This window comes from Brachyistius frenatus, unplaced genomic scaffold, assembly GCF_029030835.1.
Source record: "Brachyistius frenatus isolate BFR_SWC_R1_liver_20210118 unplaced genomic scaffold, ASM2903083v1 Contig_17, whole genome shotgun sequence".
Classification (NCBI taxonomy): Eukaryota; Metazoa; Chordata; class Actinopteri; family Embiotocidae; genus Brachyistius; species Brachyistius frenatus.
This window is the reverse complement of record NW_027210616.1, coordinates 112,187-127,160: the sequence shown is the minus strand read 5'-3', so window position 1 is coordinate 127,160 and position 14,974 is coordinate 112,187. Positions and strand designations below refer to the sequence as shown.

The following is a 14,974-nucleotide window of genomic DNA, read 5'->3' as shown; positions in this document are numbered from 1 at the left end:
TGAGTCTTTAATTCGTTTTTAAGTAGGCCTCTTCAGAAAGGAGACACTCTGGAGGTGACAGCACTCATCTACAGCTACACAGCTACCTGTGGACACTTACGCTGCTGCATGTCGCTCCCACAAGTGCGAACTAGTCCACATTGCAGTCTGTGCACAAAGCTCAGCTGTTTTTTTTTTGTTTTTTTTAAATCAACACAAGCATGAAGTGAAAGGTGAAAGTAAACAGATGATTTTAGTGACTGATTTTCATGTGTGAGCCGAGTACAAACAAACACTTGGGCCGTACTTCGCTTAAACATTTAATAATTTGCATTTGAGATCTGTAAAAAGTAAAGATGCAGGGATTTTTACATCTCTATTGACCTGCTTCACTTGCTCTGAATCCACATGACAGTTTATTATGATTTTGCTCCAGAGGGAGGGAGTGGCAGGCTTTGAATGAAGCTGCCTCGGCTGTAATAATAAGCATGAACAGAGTCACCAAAACACAACTAATAGGGAAGTGGAAACTAATTCTTCCTGTGCTTCGAATAACTTATTCACCGTTGTGGCAAATTTCCTTTCCTTCTTAAGGCTTTTTGCACGTATGTTTGTTAGCGAGAATAAAACCTACCAACAGGTGATTTAGAGTGTGTGTGTGTGTGTGTGTGTGTGTGTGTGTGTGTGTGTGTGTGTGTGTGTGTGTGTGTGTGTGTGTGTGTGTGTGTGTGCGCACGTGCGTGCGTGTGTGTTCGTATCCTTACGTGAGCGCCGTATACATATTTATCCAGCATTTTCCCTCCTAATGTTTGGCCGCCGATGTCCCACACCTGCAGGGTCACGTTCAAATTACCTACAGTGGAAAGAAGAGACAGAAAGACATTTAAATGAAGAAAAAATAAAATAATAAAATAAAAAAATAAAAATATATATATATATATATATATATAAATAAACAGTGCATGATTCAGAGTTTAGATTCCCATTTTCTTTTATAAAAATGCTTTTGTCTTATCATCAATTCTATTTAAAAAAAATTAACAAAAAAAGTAAAAAAAAACATTTAGAAATTTGTGTTTCCATTTTGGATGTTTTTAATCATTAATTTATTGTTTTAACAAAGATCAAATTCCCGTGAAAATAATGGGTCAACTGTAACTGGAGCCTGTATTTTGGGTGAGCGATTTCTATAATAAAAGTCAGCGTTGTTGATATACATAATGGAAATAATAAATCAAGGATTAATCTTTCATGCTAAGCGCTCTTGAACTGGCAGGTCACCTACACCTCCCATCCAAGAATATCCAGCCCAGAGATTGAGGGGGATGAATAGGTACGCCTACCCTCTAATTTAAACATTCTCAATACCCTGGCAGTAAAAAAAAATGACTCCTTATTAGCCTGGGAAGAGCTGTTTGCATTGTGCCATATCCTGCCAAGTAAGGAAAGTGAGGAGAATTATGTGCTGTTAAGGAAAATAGCAATAATTAAACACAAAATAAGAGGAAAAGAGGACTGTTGTCCTTGTGCTCGTGGAAAGAGAAAGAAGGAGTGAATGAGAGGGAGAGAGAGAAAGACGGGCACACAAAAACCAAATCCAAATAAATATTTTCTTCCTCTGGAAAATGAAAGGGGTGGATGAAAAAAAAAAAAAAAAACGAGAGGAGGAGGGAGGACCAGACAGCGAGGAGTTTATGTTGGTGTGATGAAGGCCCTGCGCTGGGCTGGAGCAGCGATGGGGAGCAGAGCGTACGCTGTGGACACGGCTGGACGACTCAACCCCTTCATAAGTTCCCTTTTTAAAGCGAGGGAAGGAAATGCTGAGGTCACTAGATGTAGACTATACAGTGTCGATGTAAAGCCACATTGAGGAGCGCAATGAACAAACGGCTCCTTGGTGTCATAAAGAGCCGTCCCCGCCCGTCCGCCGTGCTCGGACACTACCTTTATTTGTGTTTCAAAGATTCACACCGAGTCAACGGTGCGGACATTTTTCTGCGAGAAGTTAAAACTGAAAGACAGACAAACCTTCAAATCTGATAACACCAGCCAGGAAAAAAAAGAACATGTAATTGTCTTGTCAGTGTGGCGTCAGGCTGATGCAGACCAGCAGCTTCTGAAACTCTGACAGAATTTATCAAGTAGATTTCACCTCCAGTCAGTCCCCTTCACCGCCTGTACCTCACTGGTTTGGCAGGGACATCTGGAAGAGGTATTGTTATAAAAAGCACACACAGAGGAGGCTGTTGTGTGCCAGTCGGCCTCGCCTCACCTCTCCCTGCGTTGGAAAATGTACATTAAGTTTGACAAGCTGGGCCTTCATGGTGAGAGGGGCCAACGCTGGCTATAGGCTTCGCTCTCCCCTGCTGCAAAAGGCCCTTACAGCCCCACAGAGACCCGGAGAACCACACAACCTCTCCAATACAAGGCAGGGTGGGGGTCCTAACGAAGTTTGGGACCACCCAGCTCGCAGAGCCACCCTCCTCTTCATCAGCTCATCAACACCCAATTCCCCAGAAAATGGGCCATTTAACAACTCCGGTGTTGAGCCCAGTGTTGTTGCTGCCCCACTGATACGGACGTGAATACTGTAGTTAAACAAAGCGTCCAGTTTAACGCTGAAAAGATCAGCGATCATTTCAGGAGAGAAACTGACTGCAGAAGTCGCACGTTTGAGAGCATTTGTTCGGGTTGGTATTAAAGAGCCGAGCCCAGCCTGTGCTTTTGGTTGGCTCGTTTCATTCTGACTCCACCACAACATTTTTGGGGGTTTAGTTCTCCTAAGTCTCATAAGCTGAAACTGACACAAAATCAAAATAGTAACCTTCAGCCAACTCACAAATCAGCATAACTTTTACTTTTAGCACTTAATTTGCCCTCGCTTAATGTTGTTTTATTAGTAATGAAAGAATGGAGCCACTTTGCAGATTTCTGGAGCTTAGGCTTTGGCAGAGTTTAAGAAACGCCATTTAAAATGCTGAAAATCCCCATTTCACATGGTAGGATGTAAAAATGGAGTGCTTTCGTCTAAATATAGCATCAGTCAATAAACATTTATTTTATAGATCTAAGGGGGATACAGTGTGGCTTTATTTCTGCGGGTTCAACATAAACAAATAAGAACATCAATGTTTTATGTGGTGCAGGACAAAGATCAGTTGAACTCGGGGATCAGCGATATGGATATAAAATGTTAATGTATTTACTCTGTGCTGTGCCCACAGAATTATGAGCAAGGCTCGCTCGTTTGGACATAACCTGTCCATTGGCCTTGTGGAGTCCAAAAAAAAAAAAAAAAGTGTGCTGTTTGCTCTGGAGAGAAGAACGTTCAGAGTGAATAAGGCTGAGAAGTGGCAGACACTCCACAATGAGGAGCTACCAGAAAAGACACATTCAGCTAAGCTGAGTTAACCTGAAGGATAAACTCTGCCTGGAAACAGCAGGAAAAGAAAATACGAGAAGTAAAAATATGACAGAAAGTGATGCTGAACAACAGGCCTCTTTGTTAGATTTTAATTCACAAAGTTTTCCATTAATGTTCTTTTTAACACTGATAATTTTAACTAAACACAACATCCAAAACCTTCAGGTCAATATAGAGTATTACAAATTTTCAGAATTAGCCCAGTCTATCTAATTACTAGTTTGGCAAATACATACCCATGTCCGTACATATTTACACGTCTGCATTGTGCTGATTCGAGCTTGTGCAGCACACACGTCTGCACTGTGTCTCCAAAACAAGCAAGCGCTCCCAGAAGATTATGAAGGTGTCTCACCTGGAAGGCTTATTCTCTTCAGAAAGAAATCCAGGCCGATGGTTTGTTTGTACTGCTTCCCAAAGGCCTCCTGTGCAAACCTGGTGGCGAGTGATGTCTGAAACAGAGACAAAAGGAGAGACGTGGAGAATGAGTGCCAACCACCTCTGCAGCTATCAACAGGGCTAAAAATACGCCGTTTAAAAGTGTTTTTAAAAGAAAAAGAAAAATGTTTTCAGCGCAGAGAAAGAGAAACCTCCATTCGGTGCATATTATTTGTCGAATACAATATTTACGCAAATATTCACAGCAGAAAAAGCAAGTCAAAAATCACAGCCTGGTTCAGGGCGAAATGCAAGATGCTGCAAAACTCCTTCCAGTGAAAATACACAGAATATAAAAGTACTTCCTGAAAAAGTGATATTCCAGTAGTGAGCAGAAGCAGAAAAACTTTGATTTCTTTCACACTGAGTAAATGCCAAACTAAGCTTTTTACAGTATTTCATTTTCTAGTATTTCTAAAAATACAAAGGTATAATTTATCATATCACAACACTTCTGTGTTATTCTTTTCCATGATAGCGCGCAGCCACCATTCTTAGGAAATCTAACTTTTGCGGTGCGTACTGCAGGACATTAGTTTCATCATTCAAATCCATTTAAAGCACCAATAGAAAAAAAAAACCTCATGATTGACTCGGAGGGTCGCTGATGTAATTGTCTGCCGTCTCACTGCTCAGCCACGGGTGTGACAGTGAAAATCAATGTGAATTACAAAAACAGGTGTCGGGCTGTGTGTCATGTCTCCGGACTGTAGACCTAATAATTGCCACAAATTATAAAACCTCCATCACTGTCACTGTTGTGTTTGAGGAGGAAAAAAAATAGCATGTTAGGGGCTCTCCTGAAATCCATGGGAATTCACAGCGCAGGCTTGACATGCCAAGTTTAATTCAGTTTGATGGATGAGGACAGGGGGGGAAATGAAGTGCTGAATGTCTATTAGCTATCTTTAGAGCAGTGTGCTTACATAAACACAACAGAGAAGTGAAGCAATGGGATTCCCTGAGTGTTCATGTGGCAGCAAATGCATTTTAATGTGGTACTTGACAATCGCCGAGGGTTAGACGATTTAAAACTAAATTCTTTCTTTCAATCCGCTAAGCTTTCACTTGAGCCTGTGCCCGTATCTGCCTCCATTCATTATTGGAAGTTTTAGGTTTAGCCAAATAATGTCTTAAATAAGACAGGGTTTCTGTCAAATTCCTCCTGGGGAGACAGTACAGGAAAACGTCTATCATGGTTTACCCAAGTCTTGAACAACGGTGTCTTTGGTTTTCTGAACATGCTCATCTTATCAATGTGGATGCCAACATAAATGTAAAACCTTTACGTGAAACCCAACGTGGGTTTTTAAATGCAATCTTTTAATTAAGCCTAATGAGTGTCTAAATCTGGCTTTTTGATTAGCATCTACGTAGAGGCGGAAAATAATTTCCATTGACCTAATTCTTTTAAAGTTCACTCATCTCCAGACTTTTTGACTCTCAGCCTGCGGAGCTTGTCACAGGCTAAAGAGTGACTGAAAAATTACTAGAGGTGACTGACGCAACAAGGAGAAAATCGGCCATTTAAGTAGCCCAAACAATCACCGACAACACAGGAATAACAAGCTCCGACAGCAAAAATGTATTCCACATGCTCACGTTGGCCTCAGTGGCCATTTGTCTTGGCATTCCAGTAGCTTGGCTCTCCTCCCTCTACGTCGTCTTTTTTTTTTTTTTTTTTTCCACCGTACAATTGGAACTAACCAGCGAATGTAAAAACTGGCGTAATCCTGACACTCAAACAGAGAACAGCACAGGGTCACCAATGATACCAATGCCGGGAAATGGGAGGAAGTTCTACTGAAACAAGAAACTGGGAGAGAGGGAGGAAAAAAAAAAAAATGTTAAGCTGACTGTGACCATGTGATGCAACTCGTATGAGAGAGGCAGTGCGTTTTTACAGCACGCTATCAAAACTGGCTTCTTACTGTTCTTTAATTAAGAAGTTAAGAAGAGGTTTGACTGCGAAGAACACTGCTGGGATATACAGTCGTGTCTATTACTGTACAGGCCCTGCACCTAAAGCTCCTTTCTACCCTATGGGTCAGAGAACAGCAAATATTGAGGAAAAACTGAGAGGCTTATAACTCAGGTTGAAAAATAGACCTGTGTGTAAGTTAGGCCCAGCGCCTTAAGAGCCTGGCTAAATGTGAGACTCCATATTTTAAAAACATCTCTCTCAGGTGGACAAGCCGTCCCACATCTCCCTATATTTCTGAATGGACAACCAACCACAAGAGAAAATACCACTGAACATGCTGTCCAAGAAAAACTGATCCGATTGCAATTTGCTCAGCAAATTGACATTAATAAGGGGGAAACGGCATTCAAGATGTCAGTCAGTGGTGCAGACTCAAAATGGGGGGCAGGGCTCCTGTTTTCTGCCCAAAACAGACAAGCAGGTAAGTCATTCAGACAGTGACGAGCTGACACCTGGCAGCAGTGTGAGGAGGGTTATTAATGTAGCGTATCTACAGGGAACTGAGTTGTGTGTGTTCTTTGCACATACACACACCCCTGCACACACTGCACCCCCGAAAAGAAAATGTCAACTTTCCAGAATGAGAACATTCATTTTTCTCATTGGGTCTCACCATTACTGCTACATTCATTTTCTTTCTCCCAGAGGAAGGAGAGATTAGTTACAAAAGGGGATGTGGAGCTGAAAAGCACTTGACATCTCTGCCTTACGTGCACATTCACTCGGGGATTCGAGATGCAGCAAAGAAGAAACAGATGAATTGTCATGACAACCTCCTTGCTTTGCTGCAAAAGATTGTTTTGCCTAACTAGGAAAAAAAATCCCCCTTGTTGTTGATGTAAGTTAGACTTCCTCATTCCAATTCTTTAAAATTATCGCAATGAATATGATTCAGTTCAGTAGTTTTGAAAGAGAAAAGCGACAATCAGCAGCCACAAAGCTTTTGTAGATTCAGTGCAGAGAAGAAGGCTCCATTTTTTTAAACAGTTCAGTCGTCCATAAAACAAAGTCGTTATGCGCGTCTCTCTTTCAGTTGTTATTTCATTTTAACAATTTAGAAAACAGCAACATTTCCTCACACGGGACGTCCCGATGTGATTTTCTTAAATAGGGCCTAAATCTAATGCCAAATGCATAAGGGGTCCTTGGATGGATGGAAAACAACCACCAGCTGCAGGAACCAGGCTGAGAAAACGGTAGCCTTCCTTTATCAGCTATCACACACCGCATGCTGCTGTACGGTGCAGTGTTTTAGCCCACTGAGCAGTCGCAGCAGTCCACACGTGGAATACAAATGCAGGGACTGAAAAAAATCCGTCATGTAGTGTTCAAACAATGAAAATATCATTTCACTAAAGCAAACTATTCTAAAACAGGATGTTTTAAGTATATGTGATGTGTTTTATTAAAACGTGAACTCTAATACATTTTTTAAAAAATCCCTAAAACCTACCTGGGTTTCATACCAATACATTTAAGGAGGCACCTTTGAATAAGAAATTTGACTTTCAGATGAGCACATAAACAAACAACATCATTTTCTTCACAGTGTCAGCTTATGATCTAAGTTATAATAAAACACGGCACCACAGGTACATAACTATGCTCAATAGCACATGCAATGTGGATTAAGGTCCTGGTAGACTTAATACGTTTAAAACAACAGATTTGTTTCAGATTTAAATCCATTATGTTTGAGACGTAATCAAAACTACAGTTGATTAACTTTGTCGAAGAAGCCACTGGATTTTCAGGATGCACAAAAAATGTGTAAAACGCTTTTTTTTTGGTTTGTTTGTTTTGGGAAACAAATTACCCAACTTTTTTCTCTCAAGCTCATTTCTTGAGTGTGGCATGAAACAACCGAGAACGTGTTTAGCCACAGTTAGGTCAACAATATAGGAAACTGTACAACATAAGCAAACGCTTCATATTATCCGTAAAGAGCATCCGAATGTGAATTACTACTTTACATAAAAACAGTAGTTACGTATTTAATAGTTCACTAATCATAATTAAGTGATCACTTTTGACATACGTAAAGATCTCTAAACACCCCACATCTTTTGGAGTGTGGTAATTATTAATGTGAAAATGCTTGTGCCTCAACAGCTGTCCTTGAAAAACTGTAATCCTGCTGGTATTTTACAGTTCAGTTGAGCAATCAAAATAGACTGTGGCTGTCAATCAGAGCTGCAAATGATTAGTTGATTAATCAATCAGTTGATAGAAAAGTATTTTGATGACTGATTAATCCTTTTGAATCATTTTTGTAAATGACAAAATGCATACATTGTCTGATTCTGTTTCTTTAGTCCTCTATCACAATAAACATAATATATTTTAGTTTTGACAAAATCAAACATTTTAGGCTGCACCATGGGGCTTTGGGAAACATTGGTTAATATATATTTTACCATTTTGTGAATTTTTTTTTAGAACAAACATAATAAATTATTCAAGAAAATTATTGACAGATTTATCAATCATGAGAAAAATCATTATTTGCAGCCCTACTGTGAATACAGTGAAATTGTAGGTGTGTATCACAAGTCATAAAGCAGGTTGAGCAGATTTTCTGATTTGTAATTGGGGTATTTTTTTACGTGCGCTTCAAACAAAACAAGACGTGAAGATGTAACTTCGGTCTATTATTTTCTCGATCGATTAAACGGGAAAATAACAGGCAGGTGAAATGGTAATCATTAGTTGCAGCTTGGACTGGGCGATATGGACAAAATCCCATATCACAGTATTTCTGACCAAATACATCGATATCAAAATTGGAACGGTATGGTAGGGATGACTACTGGTGCTTTTGATTTTTAACAAATAATCATCAGTTATGTGGATATAATGACTGAGTGGGTAAAGTCAAATAATAGAACAGCTAAAACAGTCTTGAGTAGTTCAGAAAAGCACAGCACTTTACTGTAATGCAGTCTTTAAAACCAGGAAAAGACAACACAGACATACCATAATCACGATATTGAGATATCTAAAAATGCAAGATGATAGCTATTCTTATATAATAAAAAAAAATACGATGAAATATTGACATATCACACACCCCCAAGTTGCAGCCCTGGAGCTAACCTCGATAAGAAGTCATTAAAAACGAATCATTACACGTGCGTACGCCATTGATAAATTTACAATAGGCCACAAAAACATAGCAGCACGTTCATTTTCCTTGTGTTTAACTTTTAGAAACAACCTCGCGTTAAATCGATCAGATTTTAGGGTGGATTTTCCCTTTAAAAGTCTGCAGCACCAGACAAATGAAACCTTTTTACACGGTGACGTCGGAGGTACAAGATAGCCACAGAGGAGGGGGGGGGGGGGGGGGGGGGGAAGGAGGGGGTTAAACTGCCCGTGTTTTAATCCTCCCTCGACAACTTTGATGTTAAATGTACTCTGTTATCTCGACTGGACTTGGGAGTTGTTTTTAGCAAATAGCCACCTTAGCTGCGTTAGCGTCGGTCGCCATGGCGACTGGGAGGACAGCGCGGTTGTCAGCAGGAGCACCGTGAAGTGCAGGACACCTGAACCGTCGTGCAACAGACCCCCCCCCCCCTCCCCCCACCAAAAACAAAACAAAAAACCACACACTACCGGTGCGGACATGTTACACATTAAAGTCTGCCTTCTTCGTTAACGTGTGTGTCTGTGATGGTCTCACCTTCCCACACGCTCCGTCTCCAATCACTGCGATTTTAAGCTGTCTGTCCTGGCTGTCTTCTTCCGAGTCCGACATGACGCTGAATATGCTCCAGCTGTATCTGCGGTGAAACTGAAACGCTAGAAACTGGTCAGCTCGTCGCTATATCTCGGCTATTCCGGTTAATCACAGACGGATTAGACGAGCGTTGAGTGGGCAAGCAGACGCCATTTTGACTCCGCTAACGCTGGCTCGCTGCTCTCCTCGGCATGATCCACTCACTCGCTGCCGCTGCCTCGACGGACTCTGAACGGGGATAAAATGACGACCGAGAGACAACCCGGAGGCCAAAAGTTGGCATTAGTTTGTAAATATTTTCAGTGTCGCCCTGAAGCCCTTTGTCTTCACGGGAAAGGGTCAGAACCGGAAACCGAATCACCGGCTCTTGTGGTTGAGTCCTGTGTGTGACGCGTTGCCGTTGCCATGGGGACGGAGGTCAAAGTGCAGGTGTAGAATCCCCAAAACTAAAAAAAAAATGTTGGTCCAGAAAGTGAAAATAGCTTCTTTTGTAGTATACAGAGGTACAATTTTAATTAACTTTACTTTATTATTTCCATTTTTGAACTACTTAAACGTTCTAAATACTCCAAATATTGGATTATTTATTCCATGAAGTTTTATTTGACAGGTAGTAAGTTATATTTAGGACTACGAATTATGTTGCACATTCAGTTTACACACAAAACTGGTGATTGGCTCATGAAATGTGCTGCGATTCTATACAATAACCTATTGAACACAATACCAAGCATTTAAAATGTGTTAAGTTGTTCAAGTTTGTTAATGTGGTGCACTTTGGTAAACCTGTGTGGTGTTTAAATCTGAGACGTAAATAAATCGCACTTGACTTGACTTAAAAGCTCCACCTCGACAGCACATTAAAATGATCATGCATGAGTAATACATATTAAAACAATTGGCCTTTACATGACACTCTGACAGCAGCCATTCTCCATGACAGGTATGTTTACTTTTGATACCTAAATTACATTGTGGTGTTTATACTTGTGAACATATAGTCCGCTTTATCAAATTTGTAATGCAGATGGGGCATTTTTAGTGTATCATTGTTTCTTATAGTTCATCTAAATACTTCTACAATATATCCTTTCATTTAAACCTAAATATTCTCAGTGCATTATCTGGAATTACAATTGACTGAGTACTGATATATTATTTCCACAAACAAAGCTATGGGCATAAATCGATTTAATATAATATTCTGATAACATTAGTGTATATGAAAAGTATCAAATGTTAACTGGAAACCCATTTCGACTGTAGTCTGTACTATGGAAGATTTAGAGGGTCTTGAAGTTGTCATCCTCAATGCCAAACGTAAAGGCCATTCTTCTGGGTGTCGATTATTATTCAGGTTCACCTAAATGAAATCACATATATCAGCTTTTAAACAGTGTAAAGTCAGAGGGGGGCCAACAAACACTTATGGAGCCTCTATAAATCTTTCTTTTTTTCTCCAATTTGCCGTTAAACTACTCTGCACTGTTCATCGACTATTTAAAGGTAAACTGTATTCTGAGGCATCCTGTACAGACAGAACTATTTAGTTTTTTCCCCACTCAACAATTCAAAGCGGAACAGTCTCTCCCAGCTGTTTAATTTGACCACTTTAGTCGAAATGCTACTGTACTTATCAAATGAAATTACTTCTATTTTTAAGTGTAACTCCAATCTTAGTATGACAAATTAAAACATTTTAAGACAATACAGTTGTGACATTTCTCTAGTATATTTTTCAATTATTCCCGAATATTGTAGTTAAAGAATCATAATTCAAGGTTGAATTAATGTAATATTTCTACATTAACTATTGTCAAACTTTAGTCTTAAATTTTAAAAAAAAATTGCGCACCAAATGTTTTTCTTTGAAGATATGAACCATGAGAATCCAAAAATAAAATAAATGAAATCATTTATGAGGAAAACAAGCTTTGTTGGTGATTACAGTCAGAAAGAGGATCAGGATACAGGAAAAGGATTGTATAATGTTATCATTAAAAAGTATCATTAAAGAACTGTTGAATTACAAAGTCTTTCCTCAATATCTAAAACTTTTTCTTAACTTTGTCCCACCAACAGCTGAAGTGGGAAGTTGAGATTTTCACAACCACAATAAGTTGACCAAGATCCATTTACTGTCATATGGAAGCGGGTATCTGTCACTAATTGACCTCTTCATGTTATCTGTTTATAATATTCCTGGAAAATGTGAGCTGCAGTGTTTTACAGTCCAGAGGTTGAATCGTGGTCCTCATCTTTCCCACTGGCTTTTCACTGCAGGGGAAGGTTTTGGCTGTGAAAGGGGGACGAAGAGGAATCTGCACCTGGGCTACTTTGAAGCAGGTGGCAGTGAGTGTCAGCTCAGTATACCCCCCCCCCCACACACACACACACACACACACACACACACACACACACACACACACACACACACACACACACACACATACACACACACACACACACACACACACACACACACACATACACACAAACAAATAAATAAATGCTTGTAAGGGTTTGACTGACAGCTTCCCAAACGGACAGAAAACTTTGGAGGAAAATGAGGCGTAATTATTTTTAAAAAGGTTGTTTTTAAACAACGCTCAAGGCCAAAAACGAGGACTGAAAATCTATTAGCGTTTGAAAAATTTAGCCAATTCCTTGTTCTTTTTTAATTTCACTGGTTTATTCTGCAGTGTATATTTAGTCTGCGGTCTTGTCGCCTAAATGCTGAGCGTATTTGGTCCCTTCAAGGACAAGGAATTTCAAATTGACAGGGCCAAATAGATGTAACGCAAATTAATGAATTCATAAGGAAGTGTTGGATCTGTTGTGTCCATTAAACTCAATTGCGCACGAAATTCACCAAAACACAGAAATACAAAACTAACATTGTTTGTAATTTCTCGTGATTGTTTTATGGCTCGTCCACGGCTGCTTGTAATCATTTTATGATGAAAAGATATCAATCTTTAAGACCGTATCCGTAAAAAGTCGCGCAACTGAGATGTTTAGTTGATCCCTGCATGTTTTCCATTTGCAGCGTTAATCCTTGAAATATTGATGAATAGCATTAATGCGAATAAAGACAATACACCTATATAGGAGGCTATAATTGTACTGGGCGACGGAGAAGCAGAGCACTATTCAACATGTAAAATTATATTTGTATTGTGGTAAAATAAAATATTGTCCAGACATGTTAAAACCGACGTGTGACCGCAAATTTATAAATATTTAGACACATGCCTACGTCTATTGTTTGAGGTTTACACGCACAGGTTTATATAACTTTAATGCCTTAATAAATCTGAAAATGCAGATAAAAAATATTTAGCTATTAATTTAAACTGCTAAAAATGATCTTAAATATAATTGATCTGTTATTAATCGTTTGCAGTTTCACTTATTTGGGGATTTTCTGCTTGTGGGGATCTTGTGAGTGTTAATCTTGGAATTCAGCGGTTTTAGAAGCAACATTTAAACATTTAACGATTTATAAAGTGAATATTTTCGCTGTGTGAAGCTTTAACTCCTGTTGTGACTTTAGGTGAAATATCAGGAGTTATTAACTTTACGTCTTGCTGCAATTTTACCAACAAAAAAAAAAAAACTGCAATTTATGAGCAAACCCGGCAGTAAGCGAGGGCCCGCTCATAATCAGCGGTATTTGAACCAAGAATTTTCCTGATGTCGATCATAATGTTCTTCATTTTAAGGCTCATTTTCTTGGTTCACTCCATGGCGTTGTGTAAGGTGCCAAATAATGTCAATTAAATGTCAATTTTCTGTCACCGAAGCTACTCAATATTAATGAGCTCAGCGCCTCTGAAAATAATTAGGTTACTGCTCAGTACATAAGTCAAGAGCAAGCGGCTGAATTGTTCTTGACTTACAAGAGACCAGTTAAGGGCAAACCTTTTTAAAGAAAACATCAAAATAATTTCAACAGTACAAACCAAATAACAAAGAAATCATATGGACCTGGTTGAAGTTCTGTCTGTAAAATCATTATTCCACCTGTTTTGGGGCACAATACACGATTCAAAATTCCCAAACTGCATCATTTTACTGACATAAAAAAGACCAACATGTTGAGTAGAGGCTAGATGTAGTAAAAAAAAAAAAAATAACAGCTACTTTTGTTGAGTAATATTGGAGAAAACGATGTTACTGCATACGTAAATACATTTCTGGGTCTCCTTCATGAAGTTTTTATTTTTTTTAAATAAATTAGTCAAAGTAGTCGCAGCCTAATTAAGAAACACAATAACTAGACTTTATTCCTACGAGCGAAGCGTAAACTATATGAAAAATAATAATGGGGAGACACTGGAATGGGTCTAACGTGCACCGATGGGGGTGTTTGCATTTCAAGTAGTCCAGGCTGAAAGGAAAAACAGCCGCGATATGTCCCTCGATATCAGATATCTCCACATGCAGGTATGAAAGGAAGCTATGTGGGACGGTCCACTCCTCAGTATCCCTCTCTGTCCTTTAAGCTCCGGAGCAGCCAATGAGGAGCATCACTGCCGCTGGTGTTGGCCTCCGGTGGCGCGTATACCTGCATCAAGGAGATCAGATTTTAGGACATATAGGCGCCGTTCGTGAGGAGGACTGTTTTAGCATAAAGGGTTAAAAAAAAAAGATGGCACACTGATCAGCTAAAAACCCCACGTGCCCAGCTGTTGGTGCGCAAACGTGCGTAAAACGCAATGGAGTTGAGCGTTGATTTTCCCATTCGTTTCCCAGTAAATTACACTTGCGGAAGTTAAGATCTTTGGTGCTTTCAGGGTCCATACATGTGTCAGCTTATTAAAGCAGCATCCGTGCTGCAGCATGTGGTCGTGACCTGGAGATTTCAGTCTTTTTGCTCATCCAGTCCAACACCTACTGATATACAGGATGCTGAGTAGGTGTCTGTAAGGAATTTAATTATTTAAAATTGCTAGAGATGGATGCCTGAAGTACGGCAGCTCCCTGCTGACTGGCTACAGTATAACTTAATATTTCAGTTCCAGTATGGGGCCCAATATTGGAAGGAGAAACTTATTTTCCTGTTTGAAAAAAAATATTGTTTGCTGTGTGCCAACAGCCCAAAATGAGAACCCCTTTTTCCTTCTTTCACTTGAATTTAGGTGCAGCGACATGGGCCTCCTTAACCCCAGAATACTCCTCTCCTTGTGTTGACACACAGCCCTAAAGGTAGCTGTCAGTTTGCCCTGTCCGGGAATCACGGAGCCATTCATCAATGTTTGACAGGTGTGTTTGGGAAGAAAGCCATCAAGGCCCACATGACATCTACAAGGTCTCAGTGTGTAACATCATGGTGAGGAGGAGGAGGAGGAGGAGGAGGGTCAAATGAAACACACAATTTTAGAAAATAATTTAATGGATAGCTCGT

General features: G+C 39.7%; 1 protein-coding gene across 2 annotated transcripts in view; it reads right to left on the bottom strand.

Annotated features, from left to right (window-relative positions):
* Window positions 1-9,934, bottom strand: part of rab28 (RAB28, member RAS oncogene family) — a 28,524-nt gene extending 18,590 nt beyond the window's left edge. The window contains exons 1-3 of one of the 2 annotated variants that reach the window (XM_069694195.1): window positions 9,508-9,934; window positions 3,759-3,855; window positions 744-832 (exon numbers count right to left, since the gene is read on the bottom strand). In XM_069694195.1, the coding sequence (XP_069550296.1) occupies window positions 744-832; window positions 3,759-3,855; window positions 9,508-9,582 (261 nt within the window). In that variant the 5' untranslated portion in view covers window positions 9,583-9,934. The remainder of the gene's footprint in view (window positions 1-743; window positions 833-3,758; window positions 3,856-9,507) is intronic. The other variant, XM_069694194.1, reaches the window with a different exon arrangement.
* Between the last annotated feature and the right edge of the window lie 5,040 nt (window positions 9,935-14,974).